The 25,008-nt window shown below is 39.5% G+C and overlaps 1 protein-coding gene across 4 annotated transcripts in view; it reads left to right on the top strand.

Annotated features, from left to right (window-relative positions):
* The window catches only part of grik2 (glutamate receptor, ionotropic, kainate 2), a 260,242-nt gene that overhangs the window by 220,099 nt on the left and 15,135 nt on the right, over positions 1 to 25,008 (top strand). For 3 of the 4 annotated variants that reach the window (XM_027286830.1, XM_027286828.1, XM_027286829.1), the window contains 3 exons: positions 7,144 to 7,369; positions 20,173 to 20,423; positions 20,715 to 20,742. In XM_027286830.1, the coding sequence (XP_027142631.1) occupies positions 7,144 to 7,369; positions 20,173 to 20,423; positions 20,715 to 20,742 (505 nt within the window). The remainder of the gene's footprint in view (positions 1 to 7,143; positions 7,370 to 20,172; positions 20,424 to 20,714; positions 20,743 to 25,008) is intronic. The other variant, XM_027286831.1, reaches the window with a different exon arrangement.

The raw sequence follows: 25,008 nt of genomic DNA, 5'->3' as shown, positions 1-25,008 counted from the left end.
TTTCTGTTAATTATCTGAGGGTCAGATTGAGCTTTGACAGGGAAAAGAGGCAGAAAATGCACATTTATCACTGCAAAGGTGATTATTATAATATGATAATCCATAAAATGTTGTGTGGCCTTGAGGTATGAAGTGACAGGTTTCAGTTAATAACTGTGAATATGTTGTCCCATGCTAGTAACACTGCGTGGTCTTTCTTTAGCAATGGATTAGCAAAAGGCTTCAGTGCTAGTTAATGGAATGTCTGGACAATACAATGGAAATTGTACTCTGTAGATTGTTTAACAAATCAACAAAACATATTAAACCCAAGACAATCCCCTGTATTTGGTGCAACCCATGACATCACAGATGCTATTGCAGATAGCATAAAAACAGGAAGTGTTAGCCACCCTGTTTTATTCATGGGATGCATGGTTACGAGTGTTGGGTTTAAAAGTAACAGTAATTGCTATTAACACTTAGAATTCTTTTGCATTCCCGAAAAATACAAAGTCCTTTGCACATGTTGGGTGTCCAGTGGGCACAACAGTCTGTACATCTACCTTGAATGTATTGACCTAGTTTACGAATCTGTAACTCTGCAGGCTAATAACACAGTATTCCCTTTACAGCTTGATTCTGTTTGATTACGAGTAAATATACATATAATAAAAGGGTACCGGGGCTAAATGCAAATACACACAATAAGAAAGTGAACATAAACTGATGGCACCACCTGTGCGGTCTATGAAACAATGAAACACAAGCTTGTTTCACCATGCGACCAGTTTACTAGGTAAATGCTTAGTTACTTAATTATACAGTGTAAAGCCTGATCTCGCTGTCATCTAACTAGCTGAGCTACATGAGTAATGGCACAACCAAAGGATTCGATACCTTTATTTTATTTCAAAATCAAACTACTAACCTAACTTACTTGAATTGCAAAGTTTTAACATGTTTAATTACTCATTCCCCCCAAAAAAAGTAATTTGAGTACTCTACCGGTGCATAACTCAAAAAAATGATGGCTTGTATGGATACATCCTGGACAAGTTGCCAGCTTATCGCAGGGCACATAGAGAGAAACAACCATCCACACCTATTAACCCTGGTAAGGTTGATGTCTTTGGACTGTGGAGGAAGCCAGAGTACCCGGAGAGAACCCATGCAGACACGGGGAGAACATGCAAACTCTACACAGAAAGGAATCAACCGAGATTCAAACCAGGAACCTTCTTGAGGCGACAGTGCTAACCACTGCACTGCCATGGATTTAGTGTAATTTTAATAAACTCAAGCATAATTTATTGTTTTGTAGCATCTTCCTTAGGTCTCTAGGGTTCCTAATACAGGAGTAATATATATTTATTTATATGTGTGTGTGTGTGTACTTTGGCAATGTTAGCAATGAGTCTCACAGGACTGTGCAGAAATCCACACTCTTCTTGATGAATATCTTAAAGTAAATATAGTCTTGGATCTCTAACAACATTATCATGTTAAATGAGTCTACCCTCTTTAAGTCTACTATTTGATTTTTACCGAACTGGGATGATTACTGTGCACTTTTGTTTCTTGTTCCCTAAGGTCCTGGAGCGCAGCTTTAGTTTGATTTGTTATTTTGTTGACTCTGCACTGTTGGTCAGAGAATAGGCTCCATAGCTACTGTAAGCTGTAACATGATGTTTGAGGACTTGCTGACCCAAACCCACTCCTCTCCTTTACTCGCACAGCTCAGAGAAGTGAAGCAAACAGAACAATTAATGTCTTGTTTTCAGAGGAGAGGGGTGAACTTTCTGTGGAGGGGTGGTATAGCTGTTTGGCAAGCCCTGCAGGGGATTTCTCTGAATGGGAAGTTGGCTTCAGGTTTGTGTTAGGAATTTAAATGTATGTTTTCTGCATAAAACAGAAACTGTGCAGAATGCTTCATCAAGACCTTGTGCTGTGCATGCTTATTAGAATGTCTTCATTGTTCAATAGCTAGAGGACACAAGAACAACATGTGTTAAACCAAAAGTGGGCATTATCAAAAGTTATGTAGGCTACATAGGTTAACTGTCACAAATTTAAGTCACAGTAGGTATGTATTGTGACTGTAACTGATACCAAAGAGTGACCATTTCACAACATTAACAATGCAAGCTGTACTTTGAAAGTCTGACATGCTCATTATTGCTAACTTTAGTGACACTAGAGAAAGTACCCACAGCATCATAGTTTGAGGAGTAGGGCCACTGACCGAGACTTGTCCTTCACTTTAAAGAGTTGGTTAAGGAAAAAAAAAGGAATATTCCTCCAGGGAGCATGAATATTAGTAGTTCTATGGACTTCTGGGAGGCAGTTAGATTGTTGTGGACCAAAGTGATGGATAGACTTGTATCAACCTTTGACATCAAAAATGCAATTCCTGTTTATTTGATTACTTTAGTCTCAGTGGATAGTAGAGGGATCTTATCAATTTTAAATGTTTTTCAGAGGTTTTTCCACCCAAACAGATTATCTGAGAGGACAATCCTGTCTTCAGTCATTCTTGTCTGTTATACTTGTACAGATGTAGCAACTTAAAAGTTCCCGTGTTTCCGTGACGGAACCGTGACGGGACCGTGGCTGGTCCGTCACAGGTCCGTCAAGGTCCTTGGCTGGTGCGTGACCGAAATGTAATCCCCCGCGATGACGTAGTCAGTGAGGCCCCGACTGGAAACGCCCCTAAGCAGTCTGTTTGAAAACCAGCTGCAATGCCTCATTTGTCCACGGGGAGGAGCAGTGATGTTCCGCTCTCACCGTCGACTGTCTAAAGACACATCTGAACAGATACGCCGGGGTGAGCTGATCAGCTGATCAGCGGATCAGTTGATGGAAAAAAAAAAAGTTGTGATAAGATAACAGTGAGGCAGCAACAAGAACATGCCAACATAAACGCGTTATTAAAGAAAACTCCGCTCGTAACGTCCGTAACATAGCCTAGATGTTGTTGATTTAAACAGTGACCATAGGCTAAATGGCGTAAAGCGCAAATCGAAAGAATTACGGGTGAATCAAGTATGAAATAAGTCAAGTATTTTTGGTTTTAATAAAGTTTGCAGTATAAGCTTACGAAACCATCAAACATATATTTAGGCATTCCATGAAAGACTTTATTCGCAAGGAGGCTAAGCCAGGCACAAAACAGGAGCTCGTCGAGGACATACAGACGTTTTGGCAAAGGAGAGTCACCGTGGACTTTTGCAACAGACTTCTCTCTGGACTTTAAAAAGCTGTGCCGTGTATTATTATAATGGAGGGAGGCATAGTGGAAAATAAACAGTGGTGTCCATGTAGAATAAAAACATAACATATATACTGCAAACTTTATTAAGACCAAACATACTTCACTTATTTCATACATATTGTAACGGGCTGTGTATACACTGTGGCTGTTGAGTTGTGTTCAGTAAGTTAGGCTGCAGTGTATGGGGTGACGCCTGGGGGGGTGGCGTTGTTAGAGGCTGTGAAGCCTGTCAGTCATGGCAGTTGCCATGGCGATGAGGGGCACGAAGTAGCTAATGTGTTAATGTTATATGCTGCTGTGCTTGCCTGGTTTTATTGTTTTTTTGCCGTTGGCTACGGCCACAGGAGCCTGTGTTCCAGATTAGGAATAAAGTCCAGCAAAACCAGTTGCTTCGTAGTTTCATTGTTCCGGGTCACTACAATATTCTTTCCATTTACGCCATTTAGCCTATGGAATGGACGAAAATGAAAAGGAGTCATTCATGTTCATGAACACACTCAAATCACAAGGCTACTGTATAGTATGCAGTACTCAAACCAGCTGCATTCTCCGCTCTGTGATCTGTGACACTGGGAGACCAAAAAGCCCATCAAGTGCAAACAATGAGATGCTAATGAGGTTTGTATGGTTTACCTGGCCTAAAGCGTGCACTACAGTAAATACCTGCATAACAAAGGGCTTCCAAAACGCTCGTCTCTGCAGCTCTATGTCGCACAACAACAACGAGCCCTCCCCTCCAAATAAACTGTTAATTAAAAATAAACCATCGCTTGTATCTGCAGGTCTGACACACAGGCCTGGCAGCCCTGAGACGTCCGAACCGTTTTTTGTAACTTTTTTAAGGGTTAGTTTGTTGTTTACATGCAGATAAGCGAGAGAGAGGCGCGAACACAAGAGAAGAGACGCTCCTGTAATTATGCAAAGACTAGTGGTGGCCATAGATTAATGCGCCAATCGAACAGCTGATTGCGCCAATGCCGGCCGGCATTAGCGCGATCAGCTGTTTCCCAGAGTAAACAAAGGCAGCTGTCCAGGTGGAAGCGGCATTTAAAAAACATCACCAAGAAAAACCATGAGAAAAACACGACAAAAGCACAAAACTCTCTAAACTGCTATAGAGATCAGGACTCCACGGAGTTACAGTGAAGAAAACAAAAACGAACAAAAGAGAAAAAAGTCAAAAAGTAAAAAAGCGACCTGAGAGGCTGGAACAGCTTTGCGAATAGATTAATGGTGATATTTTTTTTATCGCCTGATAAGAGTCTCACGTTAACGCAGATAACAGCCCACCACTAGTAAAGACAGAACAGCCTAGATGTTGTTGATTTGGTGAATGCTGACATGTTAGATATAAACACCTTAAATTTAATTTCAATTCATGTACACGCTCAAATCATACGGCTACTGTACAGTATGCAGTAGTCAAACCAGCTGCATTTTCCGCTCTGTGATCTGTGACACTGGGAGACCAATAAGCCTGTTACTGTAAGTGCAAACAAAAGGTTGAGCAACGAGAATGCTAACGAGGTGTGTAAGCTACGTCATCTCCAGGTAGAACAACTGTAAATAAGTTCTGTGAGAGAAGCGCCATCTCCTGGTCATACCCTGTAATCACATGAGTGGGTGGAGTTACAGTAAAAAATAGACACGCCCAGGAGAAGGAGGGGGGTCTCTCCGTTCACGGGACTTGGCAGGGAGCCAGCTGGAACTCAGCTGGAAGACGGCTGCCATTCAGCTGGCGTTCAGCTTGAACGGGAACTTTTAAGTTGCTACTACTGTACATGCTACTAGTTATCTTAAAGTTTGGGGGAAGTGCAAATATTGATAATGATCACCATTTTCCAAACCACGAAGTGTGACATCCTTAAACTGCAGACGGAGCTGGATGCTTCAGTCAATAAATCACATTAGTTTGACACTTAGGTTTGCTTACTGTGCCCTTGCTAATGGCAAAAAATCTTTTTTACAGTGTAGATCTAGCAGTGTGATGTGGAGAAGACTGGGTTGTTTGGTCAATCTCCAGATTCAAATATCTCAATAAATGTTAATTGGGTTGCCATGAAAATGTCTACAGGCATTCATGGCCCACTTTGGTTCCCAGACAATAATGGTTTCGAGTGACTCCAGTGATCCCCTGGCTCGTCTAACACCAACACCAGGTTGATTTCTTTGACTGATTTTTTTTGCTATAGGTTGACACAACAACTTGGCACAGACATACATGTTACCCTCAGGATGATTTGTAATACCACGAGTGATCCTATGGGTTTTCACACAACACCTGAATCAGTTGAAAAGTTCAGTTTGTCCCACATATTTTGACCAAATACCAGCAAATCATCAAAGCTCATCTTACGTACAGACTGAAGGATCAAATGCCATATCCTTTAATCTCAAATGTGTCAGTGTAAGCAATTACATGACACAAACCAGTTCATATGCAGTATAAGGATTCACTCAAGCAGTAATAGAGATGATTACTCACCCACCATGTTGATGTAACAAAGGCTGATAGTGTTTTTTTGGCTGGCTCTGTTCTCCCATCACTCCACATCACTCACTGCTGTCTAACAGACAGCCAGGCTGTCCAGCTCTCACTGATTGTGAAGGACATACCGAACAAAATGCATCACCTAAATCTACATCACACATCTGAGTTCAGGAGAAGATTGTAAAGTCCTGCTAATTTACAGCCACTTCGTTGGATGAAGGGATTGGCCAGTGTTTTTTGTGTGGAAAAAGAAGGACAGCGTTCTTCAACAGAGGCAGGCAGATGAAAACTTTATCAGGCAGGTGTTGACTTATTTTTTTTTAACTATTGACGGAGCTCGAACATTCAGATTCATTTTGCTTAAACAAAAAGGATGTGACATATTCTGTCATGTTTAGGATGGATTATTTTGAACCGCTATTTCAGTTTGACAGCTATTCATCATGTGTACCCGTTGCGTTTTCCAAGATTCCTCCCATGGTTTAAAGCTTAATCAGTTCTGGAACCCTGAGTGGAGGCTCTAGGAAGCCCACCTTGGCTTTCCGCCTGACTTAGAGTGTAGGTGGTTATCTGACTCCCCGTGTATTCACAGCCACCGCTCTCGCCTTATCAGCAGTCTGAAGCTTGCATGCTCAATCGCCTGATTTGTCAAGGGTAACTCAGAAAGATTCTGATAGGCACTCCGCAAATCACCCAGTTGATCTAAAATATCGACCAGCCACAAAAAGTCATTACACACAATAATGGTGGGCAGGACCTTGAAGATGTGACTTAATTAGGTTTCAAATGGCTTCAAAAATGCCTTCAAATCTGCACCCCGGAGAGTAATGCGCTCTTGGATTTTTCTTCATGATTACAGGTGTAGAAAGTACAGCACACTGCCACTGACATCACAGCTGCTGCTCTTAACTATAGGTGATAGAAGCAGGACAGACAGCAGAAATGTACGGTCACACACAACCACCCTACTGCTGCTATTTAACATTCTCATCGGCTTCAGCCGACATTCTCCTCACAAGCAGTAATGATGAAGCACACAGGCACATAAAGCACTGCTGGAGCTGCAAAGAAAGTTCTTCTGAAGCAAATGACGTGTTTTTGTAATGAAATCTGGAAAATAATTGAATGTAAATGACTCTGCAGTCCCAGAGCTGTGCACATTGACGTTATTTAAATGAGTGATGTGAGCGCTTTGCCTGTCATTGTTTCTTTTTGTCGCTGAGAACATTTTAACTGCTGGGACAAAAATAATTCTTCTTTAACCTCCAACCTAGAACTTTACATTCATCAAGACACATATTACAATGAATGCATGTGACATCATTTAAGTTTAGAAGTGTTAGTAGAAGTGTTTTGGATTTTTTCACTCACAATGATGACTTGTGTCTCTCCCTTTCAGAAAACCAAGATCTCCACATATGACAAGATGTGGGAGTTCATGAGCAGCCGGAGGCACTCAGTGATGGTGAAGAACATCGAGGAAGGCATTCACCGTGTGCTCACCTCGGACTACGCATTCCTCATGGAGTCCACCACCATCGAGTTTGTTACACAGCGTAACTGCAACCTCACCCAAATTGGAGGCCTGATTGATTCTAAAGCCTACGGGGTCGGCACCCCAATGGGTATGTATCCAAGTGTTACACACCATGTTTTTGCTGAGTTAAAGCTTACGTTTCTTTGACATACCCTACACATGAGCGACATGGTGTTGTTGCAATGAGAGGTGCTGTTGTGGGCAACAAGAGCACAAATCTGCTTTCATTGAATTGTGTTTCCTTTCACTCTTTCGCAACTGTCATGGTAGCTAAGTTCAACAACTATCTTGCTGTGAGAACATTGAGGCATGCTGGGGTGGTACAATAGTTATGATAGTATCATGAATTTACAATGTGCTAGTTTTGACTTGATGTACTTACATAGAATGTACGTCTCATTAGACACAACATTAGACACCACACTTAAGAACTGGACATGAAACATTTATTTATGGGTCCAGAATTTCCAAATAATTTCCAAGAGGTATGTTGGAAAGAACTAAGTAATCTAGTGTTAATTAAAGGGGTTCATTTCCCTGAAGGAAAATCTCCATTTAAACCAACAAAAATATCTGTTTACATTAGCAAGTCCATGGAAGCATAGCAATGAACATTGTGTCTGTTTTCACTATAATCATTACCAAATCACACAGTCCAAAATTACAGACCTGTAAAATAAAATGTGACCAATGAGCCTGTTCTACCAGCAGTGTGCAAAATGTTAATGTTTTGGATGATGTGAAGGAAGCATGCAAAAAGAGGTAGAATAGATAGAAGGTGTTTAGATCAGAGTTTGAGGGTGTAAATATCTTTAGCTGGATTTAGTTACCAGATCAAAACAAAAATATGAACCTACCTGTATATGTAGGTCATGAACACTTCTCTAAAATGTTGACTCTAAGCTGTGTGTATTGTATTCTGGGGCGTTTATGCTGCAATACATCCCCGAGGGTAACCTACGTGGAGGAGTACTTAGCGGGAAGGATCCTGGGGCTATCTCCAGGAGGCAGAGTGTAACAGTGTAACATAAATAGAGGGATGAATAGGGAGGGTGGCACATTACAAGTGTGTGTTGTGGAGGTGCAACATTGATTACGGGGCCCAGCAGCAGATTGTTATAATCCTGTTATAAATGCAGTGAGAAGGAAAACTCTGGTTAAGTACCTCCAGAATTACAACTGGCAGACAGTATAACATGATGACCTCATGCAAAACACTGCTCTTAATCATATTTATTCACACAGAGGTTGTAAAATAGTTCCTATAGTGTTTATGGCTTTTGCGCATGCTGTTTATTTAATACCTGCAGAAACATACTACAGCAAATAGAAGATGACACTATGGTAATAATAATCTTGTTGTAGATTTATAGTATTAATTTGATACAGAATTGCTGGTAGCATTCTGTCACAGTCTAACTGGTGTTTGATCATGCATCATTCAGTAGCCTGTCACTGGCCTTTGCCATTGATTGTCAAAATGGAAATACATGGCAGATGTTTTTTAAACATTTTTTTTAACAAACTGCAAATTGTTATTATCCAAAGAAATTAGCTGTAGAATCAAACATCATTATAACCCTGAGACACATTATTATCTGATTGTTGATGTGGTCGGGTTCTGTAGATTCTTAGTCGATGTTTTCTGGGCTCAAGTCAGAGCTTTGTGCAGTTGTTTTAATCCATCCCTCCAACCATTTAAAAAATAAATCATATTTCATATTCAATGTGAACAAATCCCAGGGTGGTGTTTAGCTCAGTTGGTAGAGCAGCCGCCCCATGTGCGAAGGCTCAGTCCTTGCTGCGGAAGCCCAGGCTCTTTCCCGCACGTCATTCCCCATCTCTCTCTCCACACATTCCTGTCACTCTTCAGCTGTCTCTATCAAAATAAAAAGGCCAAAAAATAATCTTGAAAAAAAATAATAAAAATTTAACAAATCCCTTGCAAAGGCGAAAACCAACAATGTGTTCATCCATCTCACAACACTTATACATACACTGACAAATATAATTAAATATTTTAAAATGGCTCAGTAATAAAAAAAAAAATCTGGTCACTGTAGTTTTTAGCAAACGTTGTTGTTGCATTTGTTGGGGACTATTTTCAGCAGTGGATTAATTCACATGTGGTGCTTTAGTGAGTGTTTGTGGGGGCATGCCAATGTGTGTGTTCATTGTAAAGAAGGAAGATGTTACACACACACACACACACACACACACACAAACGATAAGTCTTAGTAGGATTGTTGGTTGGGGTCTTTGCATAGGTTTTGTTTTTAGTAATACAATATGACCGTACCTGTTTGTTAAACATTGTGTGTGTGTGTGTGTGTGTGTGTGTGTGTGTGTGTGATAGCTCTTTACTGAAGGTACACTGAGAGAAATATTTGTTGAAATATACGTTGTTTTGATGGCTGCATTGTTGACTCAAATGTAAATATTCTGCTTGTCCAAGAATTTCACCCTGACGTGTTTGTTATTTTTGGAAAGTCAATCACCAATTAGATCACTAATAGAATTAAAAAAGGTAACACTGATATTTTGACATGAAAATGCTTCCATTTAGAGAAAGTATCTCCAGTCCTAAAATCATCAGCATCCACCTTCAGAAATCTCCCTGTGTACAGGATAGATGATAGCCAGTAGCTGTATCCTCCTGACAAATCAGGGAAATGTCCTCTGGGACTGTGAGTGTTGCCAAGGTCGTTTGCTGCTGTTTGTGTATGCTCTGCTGGTCAGCCACAGAAAGTAATTTGAGTGACTGTTTTGCTGTGTGTGAAAACAGTGGAGGTAGGCTATATTTGCTTTGGGTGATTGCATTTCCTGACTGATGTCCTTCTTTTGAAGGTTTGCTACAGTATGTGGGTGTGTGTGAATGCATTTACCTGTTTGCTTGTGTGTCTGCATGCATGCCTAGGTGACTGTATGAAAAACTGCATATATTTTGACCCTAACTGCATACATAACAATAAATGCACTTATTCATATTATACATGTATGTGTATGTGTGCGAAAGGATGCTTAAGAGGGTGGAGGGAAAGAAGGGAAAGAGAGTTCGCCTGTGGCAGCTTGTGCGCCACACAGATTGTCCGTGCTGAAGAAAGGCGGGGTGTTAGCATCATTACTCCCTGGTGGCCCATTCACATGCAGTCAGAACAAGGTATTTAAATTGCTAATCCTACCCTTTTAGTACCCTTTACCATATGCAGTCTGTATTCCCATGTAGCCGGGCCATTTAGCATATATCTCATTGACTTGAACGGAGAGTAGGTGTCGGCCTGAATTAGTACTTGGGCCCTGATAGAGCCACAGCACTCAGTGCTCGGCCCCTTGGCAGCTCCCAGAGCTCAGTAATGGACAGACTTCGTTCACCTCCAAGCTGTTAGTCATTGCTAATGGTGTAGTGACTACATGAAACCTCCACTGGCATATAATATTGTTGATTCTCAGGACAACATTTAACCCTCTAGACCTCAGAAGAATTCTGCAATGTTGCTGCAGTTTGCTGTGAACCATTGCTCACATTTTTTTGTCCTCAGTCAACAAACAGCTTGACCTCAAAATGTGGAATTTGTAGCTCAAACTGAGTTTGAGTCAACACTTAAAGGAAACATCAGAATGAAAAAAACACACCGCACTAAAACTGTTAATAGATAATTCCTTTTAAAGAACAAAAAACAGAACAGCTACATGAGAAAAAAATCAATCAATCAATCAATTTATATTTGTAAAAGACAATGTGACCAGGTCAGTCGTCCTGTACAGGAATGACCTGGTTTAGAATCTTTTAAGGATGCTTTGTTGGCAGAGGTATTTTCAGTGGAAATCGGGTGCAAACCCACATAAAATAAAATCATAGCTATCAATGTAATGATATATATTTCTGATGACAACTCTAGATATCTACAATACAAAGCTCAGGACTTCATTTTCTGTGTTTTGATACACTAGAAATACATTTAATATAGAATGGGTGCACTGCAGTGCTTAGAGGGTTAACCATGTAAGGGGCTGTTGCAGAGAAAAATGAATCTGTGTCTCAAGAAGTTACTACTCCAGTTCATTATTGGTTGTTCTTCGCTATGGTTTTTAGTTCTGTTTGAGATAACTGTATAGATTTGTGGTCCAAGTGTGTCATTTGTCATATGTCACATGCTGAAGTATCCTTGAGCAAAACTCTAAGAACCAGCTGCTCCTAATGAGTGGGTCAATGCCTTTAGTAACTGGTGTGTGAAAGGGTCAATGTGACGCAAATTGTAAATGGCTTTGGATAAAAGCTCAACGTTGTGCAGTCTGTTTACCATTTACCTGCAATTCAGCTGGTAGAATAAGGGTCTAAACTTAGCTCCTGGTCTCAAAAACCCTCTGCTCTGATGGACCACAGAAGACAATCAAAATACAATCAATGTACAATTTTACCACAAAAGTGAAACTTCATTGAGAAAGTTTTGGAACCTGAACAAGTTCTATGATTGCACACAGTATAATACGACTACTGCCACAGCACAACTGTAGCATGTCTGATGTAATTCTTTCACCAGCCACTGAGCTCTAATTAATAATGACCCCAGAAAACTTTTTCAGTTTTTCCTTCAATTTCCAGTTGCTAGGAGGTTCGTTAAAATCATCTTATTTCACACTGTCTGACAGTTACATACGCTACACTTTGGATTAGCTTCTTTCAACTTTTTTTGGAGCTATTTCAGTCAGAGGTTCTTCCATGTTGCTGTGGTAGCAAACAGTGATGGCATGGCCATGACCAGCAGACTGACAGTGAGATGTATGCGTCAGGTTATAATGACCGCACTGTAAACCTGCATTAATATGATAGGAAGTTACTACCCACACAGCTGTAAATGAGACCATTGTGAGGTATATATCAAACCAGCCAAGACTCCAGCCAAGATATTCAATGTCTAAATTCTTTAAGGTATCTTTGAAAAATTCAGTTACTCAATTTAACATTCAGCTGAATTTGGGTGAGTTTTAACAATGTTTAGCTTAGTTCATAATGACCACTGCGTCAGTGTTCAAAAAGTCTATGCACAGTAAATCAATCACTGCTACAAATGCAACAGATGCAAAAATATGCTGATGGTTGACTTTGTGATGATGCTCAATCTGTCAGTCTAAGTGCTGTCAAAATTAACTAGTTAATTTTGGCGATTAATTTTAAACAATTAACACGTTTAAAAAATTAACACAATTAACGTGGTTTTGTTTACTTCCGGTGGCGGCTGACCCATAACCTTTGGTCACATGCGCGGTCAAACATCTATCCTAACTAAAGGAGAGTCTATGGCGGAAAAATGGATAAGGACAGACTTTTAGGGGGAACAGTCTACACTACAGGAGTGTGGCACTCGTCAGTATATTTCCTCATTCTGGCTTTTTTCTATTTGCACTGTGCATATGTGCACCTTAAGCCAATAAAATGAATGAATTTAAATATACCTTCTCTGTGTTTATTCTACATTAATTTAATCATTTTACATAAATAAATATTCATTATAAGCTTCAGTCTCAGAAAAATGCAATTATTTTATTGATAAATGTATTGATAAATTAATCGCGATTAATTGCGATTAATTACAGAAATTTTTGCAATTATATATATATATCTATATATATATATCTATATCTTATATTAGTATGTATTACTCATGACTTTGACAATTTCTGTGTCAAAATCTGACTGCAGGGTTTCTTTCTGGTCAGATTTTCCTTGTTGCGGTGTGTAAATGAGAAAGTTGTATGAAACTCCCTGACTGAACGAATACAAAATAGTTCACTTGAAGATATATGCCCTTTTCATTATGGAAATTTCAATCTCTTGCATCTGTCCTGGCGACCCTACTGTGGCTTTCTGCTGAGAAGCAGGGAGGAGAATCTGTGGCGTCCACACAGTCTCACGGTGTGATGTTAAGATTAGTTTTCTTCTTTTTCTCTCCTTGGGTTTGTTTTGTTTTTGACCGTTTTTACTGAAACAGATGCTCAAAGCTGAGGCGATGTATTCAAAATGTATTCTTAGCATGACAAGGATCCTCCCTTTATTATTAGTTTTATATCTTGTCATTTGCTGTGTTTATGTGTTTTTGACAGTGTGTGTATTCAAATCATTAAAGGCAGTCACCGCCTGTCCTACCATCACTGGTTTTATTTGCCAATTTTGTACAGGCAGCTTGTCCAGCCACCGTCTCCCCCTGTCCCACACTGTAGTCTCAGGAGGCTCTGCATTATTCCTCATCCTTCCACTCTCTGTGTCTCTCCCTGATGACTATCAATCTTCATTTAGGTTCATTAGGCTGCATTAATCAAACAGGGAAAGGGGGAAGTGTCTGTGCTGCTTGTCAGCAGGCTGCTGTCCTTCGTGTCGTCTCTGCTGCTGCCCGCCGGGTCTGTGTGGCTTCGCCTCATAAACAGAAAGGGTCCCGAATGCATGAGATAGAAAATCTCCAATGGCATAACCTGCAGCGACTCACCCAACCCAACCCCCAACCGTTAACTCCCTGCTACTTTCATCACCACCCGAGCACACTGTGGGGTGTGTGTGACGGAGCAAGGATATTAGACAGAGAGCTCGCACAGAGCTCGAATGAAAATGCTGCAGGGAAATCAATTCTTTGGAAGGACCTTCTTCCCATAGTTTCCAAACTGATACAGTATCACATTTATTTAAGGGGACAAGAGGTCCAGTGACTGATGGCAGAAAGAGGAGGGAACTGAAAGGTTTAAATATAAATACTATTTTATGGGTAGTGTAGTCACACCATGAGCAAAAGGTGTATGTCCCCCCTAATGAAGATAAGACACTGATGGTCTGAAATCACTTAGTTCTGGAAGATGACCTTCACATGGAGTCCTGTATATGAAATAATAAAAAGAAGTTCCACATGCAATACCGGGTGCATAAAATATGTACAAGAGTTATTAATTTGAAGGTGGTAATTCCTCATTTATATTACAAAAACTGATATTAATTCATGTGCTGAAATGATCCAGAGACATATAAGAACAAGTTTAAGAAACATGAAAAGGTGCAGATTTAATTTTAGTGATATTTGTGTAGGCCTAAAGCTTTCTCAAATAATACACTTTTTTTGAAAGTACTTGAGAAACTGAACTGGTCTGTGTTCATGTTTGCCTTACAATAACCACATCGTGTATACCAACATGCATTAGAACAGGGGTGTCAAACTCAAATCACCCAGTGGGCTATGACTGAAGACTGGGACTATGTCACGGGCCGCCGTTTGGCCGTTTTCTGGGGGGCTTTAATGCCGCTGTGTGTTCATCCGCTGATCAGTGTGTCAGTAAACAACCGAAGCAGCAGGGGTAAGGGTGGTGTACAGGTCTTGACCAATGACAGTATCTTGACCTGTATGGCAGCTGCTGCAGTGCATTGTGGGATTTGTAGTATGCACGGTGGGAGTGCAATTTACTGTGCCGGGCAATTAATAATAGATGTATGAAATCATCTCGCAGGCCGAATTGAGTTTGGCATGTCTGCTTTAGAACATATTGCTCACATCATGGTATTTGGACAAACGTGCGAGTACTTGCCCAACAACAGGCAAAATGGATGACTGCGGACAGAGTTCATCTTCATCTGTCTGATTTTCATATGAGGTGAAGAGTCACTACAAAACAAACTGGATGAGTCACTGCAAGTGAATGCAAATAGGAAACTGAAATCATTAAATCAGTAAACAGTACATGTTTACTTGCATATAATTGATCAGGGAAGTGAGAGCTGATCACAGTCACTTGAAATGCATTCTGATGCCAGGCATAAACAGTGCCTTAGCTTCATCCTTTAAAGAAAGGATGAACTCGGTGTTACAAAGAAACCCAAATCACAAACAGTTGCCAAATATATTCAGAACACAGAATCTAGAATGCTTTCCAATTCATCAAAATCCCCAGAATGAAATCATTTTAAATACTTACACGTATTTATTTTCTGTTCTTTGTGTTTGTTCCTTGTCTTAACATGCAAAACAAATCTCCCGATGTATTAAAGGAGAGCAGAATTGCTCTTGGTGGGATAAAAATACGCGTTCACAGTCTCAGGCATTGCAGCACATTTGAATTTCTAGTCTTTTTTTCCTCATTGAGAGACAATGCATTAGGGATCTTTGTGCTATTACTCTCCTTTGATCTGGCAGATCACATCTATGTGTCTTTTTCTGGATTTGGTGTATCATTTCGCTCTCCACTCTTCCCTGAATTGGAAGATTAAGCGCCTCTTTTATGGGCACACATGCAGAGGCCTCGTTTCAGCTAACAAATTAACATATTCTCTTTAGCAGTGACAGTGATAACACATTCCTCCATCTCTCAGCCAACCAGACACAGGAAGAAAAAAAAGATCACTATATTTCCAGTCCCTGTGGGTTTTATTTAAAGTCACTTCCAGAAAACTCACCTTGTTTATTAACATCAGTGTGCAGCAACATATTTATATCCACACATTATATCCACACATTAGCTGAGTGTCCTAATTCAGTTCCTTTTTCCTTCTGAGATCACATCTGATGATGTGAATCAGAGTTATTATTGATATGAAAGAAGATCTATCATGACAACAAGGACACACACACACACACACACACACACACACACACATATATATATGGAACCTCTAGAATCATTACAAAACATCTAGAAGCACAACAATGAAAAGAGGAACTCATGTACCCGTGACAGTATCCCCTTTATGATTAGATCAATTTTAATACATTAATAATACCAGGAAATACGACAAAATATATTTCATTGCAAAGTAATGTCATTAGAATCAGTAATCTACATTTTCAGGCACAGGCCTGTACATCATGGGTCAAGAAGACCACAAATCAAGAGATAGATCCAACATGGTGTTTAAAAATATATACACAAACTAAAATGATGAAATGATGATGGCAAAGTGAAATGATGTAATAATAGAAATATTTTCTGTGCATAATTCATATTCATAGACAGCTTTTTTACAAATGCTTTGGAAGATGAATCAAAACTATCCTAGTGAACTAAAAGAGCACTCAAACACACAGGCATAACATAGAATGAGACATTAAAAAAGTAACCTCTTGAACAGACGGATCACAGATCAAGCCCGGATGTGCTTGGGGAGAGAGTTCCAGCAATGGAGATGGCCCTGCCCTCTCAGATGTGGTGTTTTGGTCCTGGATGGGTGAGGGCAGGTGAGGCCTGTGAGATAGGAGGGAGTTTATGAAAGGACTTTGGATGAAGCAGCACAAAGAATGCTGTTGCAGTAATGGAGTGTGGATGTAATGGAGGCATGTATCAGAGTCTGAGCAGAAGAATAAGGAAAGGGATGGGCATTGATTTATTGAACCAACATCATTTTCATACGACACTGACCTAGACAAGCATATCAATTTCACAGTTATTTGTAAGTGAGTGTAGAGGCCTGTGGAGCCTTTAAGTATCACAGCTGAGACCAGCCTCATAATGCCATCTGGTTTTCTGTATGAACATGGTGGAGGATCTGATGGTGTGCAGTAGATTTTACAGCTCTAATATAAAACCCATTTACGAAGGAAACCATGTTGCTCTCTTTTCAACTCAGTGGATCAGAAGGCATCAGATTGTCCAACAATTTTATGCTCGTGTGAATGCCGAAAACACAGCTGGTGCAGTGCAGCACAGGTCTCGACTGTATGACACAGTGCTCACGTTCATCTAGTCCATGATATCACAGCGGAGGTCTTTCCATTTGTTTTGATCGGGGCAAAGCTGGCCCAATTTCAAGGCTGCCTGTTTCTTTGTTGTAGCCAGTGATTTATCTGACACACGTTGGCTTGTTGTTCCACTGCTGGAGCTGAAGGGAAGGTATGTACTGTAAATGGCAATGAATAACTAGGGCCGGAGTGCAATTCAGATTCGCCATCACCATGGTGATAGATGCTTTTGAAACACGCTGGCCGGCTTGCTCTGGAATAAAGAGTCGGATACCAGAAGCCCTTGGGTAGAGATGAAGGACAGAAGAGATGTTAAAGAGTGTTAGCAGCCACACTGCCACGAGGATGAGGGCTGCAGCTCAAAGCTCCAGCGCTGATCATTGTCACTGTTTAGGGTCTTTTGGGTCTACTACATAATACTGCTGCTAAACCAGCTCTGCATACTAACTACTGATCACAGAGCTAGCCAATTGATAATGTTTTTTAATCTAAACATGTTTTTCCTTCCTTGTGCTCCAGGGAGACTTCATTCTAAGTGTTTGTAATAATAGGTGTTATTATTTTTTTAAATAATTCAAGCTGCATTAACATCCTGATTGCGGTGTGTAGATTGTACCACAGGGAGGGTTGGGGAGTGGGAGTTGGGCAGATTTTTTTTTTTTCTTCTTCTTTCAAAGGCTTCACCATTTAGGTTTAATCAAGGATCTGAACATGTGACTGCTTTCTATCAGCAGAGCTGGGGAAAGTACTCAAGTGTTTTTACCTGAGTGGAGAAAGGGAGGAGGAGGAGGAGGCGCAGGGGCTGCTTGGAAAACAAAAGACAGGAGGGATTCATTGTGCACTCTGCAGACACACATTGGGAGGAGGGAACATTTCAAGGCTCGCTTTAGGGACATTAACTTATTACGCCAAGGTAACCACTCAGAGTGAGAACATTAGCACAGATTAACCATGGCAACAGGTTTTAATTAGACAGCTGTACAGGTGGAATGAGTGGAAATATGATCCTCCATAGATGTATTTTGTGTTTATTAGTTAGTGTCTTTGGGCCTGTGGGGACAATGAAATGGTAATGCTAGACATTAGCATGAATATTGTATGATGTTAAACATGTGCAATGAAATATACTGAAATGTAGACCACGATGGACTGAACACTCACTGAAATGGAAGAGGCTTTTAACAGCAAAGCAGACCAGTTGTTTAAATGAACGCTTTCAGAGAGGCTTTAACTACTCATAAGAAAAGAATAACATACATGAAACCATCAAAACATTGGATATACTAATACACTAATTGGTGTTGCTATAAGAATGTTTTAAGAATAATAACAACAACAATATCATCACAAATGCACAAAAACAACAACAACAAAAACAACACAATAGTTTTCACAAAAGACTCTAGGTCTATTCTTACAAATGTCCAAATATTTTGCATGAATAACAGATGCAGAAGATGGAACATAACCCTAAAATAACAATGCCCTTTCTCATCATAGGAATAATGTGATCAATCTGATCAGACTAGGAGAATTATCGAATTTAACACCCAGTAATTTAGTTTTAGTGGCCTGCTCAAGGTTCATTCAAACATTCCTACTACCAAAATAGAGTACATTTATTTTGACCCTTTACCACTAAATTGTTTATTCTCACACAATTAGTAATGATATGCAACTCAACATGCAGATTCTTCCTCAGCTCCACTAATGTCGGTGAAGCACAGAACAAAACACAGTCATCAGCATACATAACTACATCTGCATTTTAACATGTGGTAAATCAAAACTAAAATGCACTAGAAGAGAATAAATCTGTTTGTCTGGCCGGTGTATTGCTGGTGAGTGATGACATCAATGTGAGCTCTTGTGATCTACAGGTCATATATATTTGTTGTGTATTACTATCACACTGTGTAGTGTACTGAGAGAGGATTCCTGGTTAGAGCTCACTCTCCACTGACTCGCTACAGTGCATTAAAGGACAGAGATGTTACATTGTTCCAATTATATGTCATGGCAGGTGTATTGCTCAGGTCCAGGGAAGTGCAGCAAGTGAAGTTGTTTCGATTAGCCGTTCTTGCGAAAGCTTCAAGCAATTGGCCTGTTCCAGGCACATTTTTAACGAGCACTACTCACAACAGTCATTTATAGAAATCGAAAATAAAAGTGGACCCAGGCAAAATTAAAATTAAAATTAAAAAAATTAACAGTGTAACACCATCTGTGTTCTACCAGAGAGGTAACTCTTCACTCAAGTGAAAGCAGTAGAGTGCCCTGTTCTATAAGCATACTGTGCCTTTGTACGTAGTCCATTTCTATTCATATCTAACTCAGCTCAGGGAGAATACTAACCAGTTGGAGGCGGTAAAATGTTCTATATTTGGGTAAAGGTATTCAGAGTCTTTCCATAACTCCAGAGTGGCCCCACTGAGTATGCATGTATTAAAAATATGACATATTGATTTGGGCAGCAGCCGACCTGCAGTTTTAAAAATCTTCCCCTCCAGGTTATCTATACCAGGAGACGAGTCATCTGAAAGACAGAGCAACATCTCCTCAACTGTGTCTTTATTAACCCTATCCAATCATAGAGCGTGTTGTATGTTGAATTGACATCATTTAATTGCATCCAATATCTTAATAGTTTGGTAAAGTAATTAGCTACATCATATGGTCTGCTGGTTAGCTGTCCTGCACATGTTGCATACTTTTGGGAATTACATGAATTCTTACTCATTATTTCATTTAATATTTTCCAGTTGTTTTTTGTTTTTTTTTTCATTTACAGAGCTACTACATTTAAATATTATTTCTTTTTTAGGTAATTTAATTTGATAGCCATATTCCTCATCTTACAATAAGTGCTTCTATCTAACAAGTGTTCTGATTTATGAGTCACTATCTTGACTGAACCAAGGTGAACATGTCTCCTATTCTGCTCAATAATTAAGACTGATTCATCCAAACTCAAATCATGTGCTATCAGAAAAAGACTGGATCAAAAGCATCTTCACAGCTCACACAGTTCTGAAGTTTTTATATGGGCTGATGCAAAAATACTCAACGACGACACAACATTCATTAAAAGGTGTTTTTTGTGTCTTCTTCGATAAATGAAAGGTTTCAGTCTTTCAGTTGTGTGGGTTGCATCACGCTGACCTCATGTCCTTTGGTCCTTCAGGCTCTCCGTACAGAGATAAGATCACTATTGCCATCCTGCAGCTTCAAGAGGAAGGGAAGCTGCACATGATGAAGGAGAAATGGTGGAGAGGAAACGGCTGTCCGGAGGAGGAGAGTAAGGAGGCCAGCGCACTCGGGGTGCAGAACATCGGAGGGATATTCATCGTCCTGGCTGCCGGACTCGTCCTCTCTGTGTTTGTGGCCGTGGGAGAGTTCCTCTACAAGTCCAAACAGAATGCACAACTTGAAAAGGTAAGAAATACCTCTGACATCCATCACTGCTTGTGTTATTTAAAACAATGATAGCAGGACTTCTTTCCATAATCACGTGCTGTGAAAGGCAATCTTTGGCACAGACACAGAAATCTATAAATGCTAACAAAATGAAACAAAATATATGCTACATATATTTATATTTATCATTTCTAAGATATAATTTATTTAAATGATTTGTTTGCAAATTGCGGAAACTCACACTATAATGACAGTGCTATATCATGTGCAGTAAGATAAGGGTTGGTTTTTTTGCATTTATTCACTTAGGCCCAATGGCGACAACGAGATAAGAAACGTGAGGAATTCTGCTGTCACCATGGATCCAAGCTAGACTTTAACCACCATCTCAAATGACCTCAAGAAAAACTCCAGAAACCTTTTTTTTCTATTGCAATTTAACATGATCTAAAACTTCCCAAAACTACTGAAGTTTTTTATTTTTTTATTTACTTTTTTTTTTTTTCACATGACACTCCTGAGGAATTGGAATCACTAAGAGCAGTTTAATAAAAACCTGGAGTTCTGGCAGTAATACACAGTTGCATCACAGGCACATGTATAGAGGAGGTTTGCTCTGCTGCATGACCCACATCCACTAACACAATCCTCCCCACTTCTGCTGTCCATCTCCACTCTGCAAACTGCCATCCTGCTTATACTGTAACTATTCTCACTGTTCATATCTGTGGCTCTGAGCCCGTACTTAACCTCTCTGGATCACTGTTTGACTGGAGCTTTCCAGCAAACACTGACACTGAATAGCTGCTGATATAATGGCCTGCACCTTTGGAGAAATACTGAAACCAGCTGTCCATACATACAAGTTTCACTATAAATATATGTACCCGAGGCATCAGCCTTTAGTACTGCTTAGTTTAAATGAGTCCTGTTAAAAACCTGGAGCCATTTACTAACTTGTAGGATACTACATAAAATATGATTATACTGTTAAAAGCTTATATCATCTTAATGCAGCTGTAAATCATATCCAAACTCCTGTCCACATTCCAACGGTTCTATTTTAGACTACATGCAGCAGTTTACTGCATACAATTGACTGTAAAAAAAATAGATTACATACACAACAGCAATAACAATAATAATAATAATAATAACAAATGTGTGTTTATTTGAATTTATTTGATACAGGATATTTATTTGGATAGTTTGTATGACTTAGCAGTAATGAATTATTCTATACGCAGCAGTTAGATAGAAGCTAAAGCAATTGAGTATTACATGCTGCAGCACTCTGGTTAATGGCTAACTGCTTTCTGGAGTAACTCGAGAGATTTACTGTAGCAGCCAATTAGCTCAAAGCTAATATGTACAAAAAAAAACCTGACAGCATGGGATGTCCATTTGCATGGCAGCTATCACTAGCTGATACATAAGACAGGACAAATGTGACTAATAGAAGGTTAGTTTTTTTAATCACTATTGTTATCACAACAAGTGAATAGGGAGAAGCCCTGAAGCTATGGACTGAACAGATGGTATTATGCCAAAAAAATTTATTTATCATGGAGGAAGGTGGATTAAGTTTCTTTAGTAGAGACAGAAAAGAACACATGAAAAATATGTACATTGTAAATAAAGAAAATTCACATTATGTTTTTCTAAAACTTTAAGTGAAAATAACTTTTTGGATAATATTTTTTAGTCTAAACAAAGTAGTTTTTTTCTTACAGTTTTTTTAGTTAATCAAAAATTATGAAGAAACTGCATATTGAGATACAAATGTATATGTATTTATACAATTTGTATTATGTAGTATGTTGTGAACCAGTGTACTGCACCAACAATATCTTACTCATTCATATGCACTAAAATCTCTTGAATTGAATACTTCCTTGTGAGTTCCAACAGTCAGGATTGTGTACTGATTAGGCTGACATCCAGTTAAAAGTACCTTTCAAATCTTTGAACGCAATTACCAAATAAACAAATACCCAATACTTTAAATGACCAGAGACAGCATCCATCCATTAGCCAAGTCCTCCGCTATTCAGTACTTGTCCTAGAAGAGTTCAGTAACCACTTCTTTTAACATTTGATTGTATTGATTGTACAGTGTTTTAGCTCAGCCCAGACCCTATAATGATGAGTCAGGCATCCCTGTTCTGTCATTCAGTTAAGTGAATGCACTCAGAACCCTCAAATATGTTAACACACACGTGTAAATGCACAAATATACAGATTTAGCACACACACACACACACAGACACACACACACACACACACACACAGGGCTGTGACTGTGAGTAAATGGGTTGAAAGCACAGTGGTGAAAAATTAATATGCTTCTGTATTGTTAAGGCCATGGCAACCAGGGTTACTAATGTTACTTTATCACAGTAATGTTTACCTGCTAAAAGGTGTCCATGACTTGCAGTCACAATGCCTCACATACAGCATTCTGTAACAACGAGTGACCATGAACAAGCAAACATCTCCCTGGAACAGGTACATTAACAATGAAATGATAAGCAGTATACCAGATACACTATCAGCTTACAAAATAAATAGATAAATGATATCTTGATATTTCATCACAGACGTGTAGCAGTTATAAATGTGATGTGATATTAAGTGTGTAGGGAGATCCAGGTACAGTTCTGTGCCATAACAAAATTAAAGAATGGTTTACTTTACATGAAACAAGTAAAATCATTCCTATGGGTTGGTGTTATTGTTTGCATAAAGCTTTAAAATGAAAATAAGAAATCAAAAGTTGAGCAGAAATAGAAATCCCTGTGCTATGAAAGTGGAATCAGTGAATGAGAATCCTGGTAGAAGGAACCACAAGGTTTACACTTAATGTCACCTTGATGTTTACAATGAGCATTTGCGTTTACGCTCACATAAAGGGAAGACATACTGTGTTATACCATTTATACATTCAGAGAAGAGGCTAAGAAAGATTAGAAAAATGTAGCATTACAATCCAAATACAATCCAAGGCATGACATCAACAAACAAGACAGGTTTCTGAATGAAACAGTTAACATAATCCAACTATTTAAAAGCAACACAGTGTCAATTAAAAGTCATAATGATTTTCATCTACTCGAGTACGCTGCTGCATACATGTAATGTAGTTGCTGCACTGCCGTATCGTGAGAGCTAATGTAATCCTGGCAGTAAGGCTGCCTGCATTGTGTAACCCTTGCAGCCTTATTGCAGGGCCATGTATTTCATACCTGCAGGATGCTGTATGTAACAAGGCTGGCAGGCTCGGTGCTCTGCCTTTCCGCTACAAGTATGTAAGGGGCAATAAGGCTATCAGGGTACATTAGATGGCCTGATGAGACTGAGGAACATTACGTGCATCTAGGATCCACATAATCAACCCCTGGCAATTAGAGGTGCTATTAGTTAGGTGCTGTTGTGCCTTCTAGTCCAAGGGTACAATGTGTAGTGCTTCAGGTGTACGTTATGTACAACAGTAGCTTTATGGCCTGGGGTACATTATGTGCATGTAAAGTAGGTACCAGGATTACAGGTTTCACATCTGTAGCCCTGGTATCCTTACTGACTGTCATGTGTGTACTACTATTGGTATTTCCTCAGGTTGGTGCAGGCAATTGTTTTAGCATCAGTGTTCCAAATCTAAACACTGCTACTGGCAATGACACATTAATATGCTCATAGATAGTTCATTACTTTTTTACCTTATTCAACAAGTATTCACCTAATATATCTAAACTAAACTAAAGTGTGCTTTTACCAGGAAATTTAATCTATCATGTATTGACTTCAAATCAATTGAAAATTTTATTTGTATATCCCAAAGTCACGAAGTACATTTGCCTCAGAGGGCTTTACAATCTGTACAGGGAGTGATACCCTCTGTCCTTAGACCCTCGGTTCCAGTGAGGAAAAACTTGCCCACAAAAACCTTTAACAGGGAAAAAAGGTGGAAGAAACCTCAGGAAGAGCCACAGAGGAGGGATCCCTCTCCCAGGACGGACAGACGTGCAATGGATGTCACGTGTACAGGACAAATCAATACAAACATATTGTACAATTAGAAATTAATGATAAAATGACAAATTATACATCCATAGCCTGTTTCCTGAACCTTTATAGAAGGTTTGTACAATGTAATAAGTGAGTATGGCAGGTTATACTGGAACATATGCAATAAGATAAGACATCCACAGAGAGTGTGAGTGTGAGCCCCACAACAGCACCGCTTCACTACAAGATTAATCCCCAAACAAGGTTATTCATCTATTCAGAACGAGCTCACTGAAGACAGATGTGATGAATAGACCTAGCAGGCACCACACAGACAAAGAAGAACAGACTTTTTTTTTTAACATACTCAAGGTTTCTCCATTCAAATTACAACTAACCACCCTACTTTAAACCTTGTATTGACAATGAATTACATGCACTCTTATTTCATGCACATTGGAGAAGTTTGCCATCAGTGATTGTTGCCAGAAAGTGTCACTACATTAGGTTCAGGCTTAGGCACCCAAACTGCTTGGTTAAGTTTTGGAAGAATGAAAGCCAGAAAGCCCTGAAGGCAAACGTCCACGTGCTTGTTTCA

Source organism: Larimichthys crocea, chromosome XIII (assembly GCF_000972845.2).
Source record: "Larimichthys crocea isolate SSNF chromosome XIII, L_crocea_2.0, whole genome shotgun sequence".
NCBI classification, from domain to species: domain Eukaryota; kingdom Metazoa; phylum Chordata; class Actinopteri; family Sciaenidae; genus Larimichthys; species Larimichthys crocea.
This window is presented reverse-complemented; position numbering and strand designations above follow the sequence as displayed.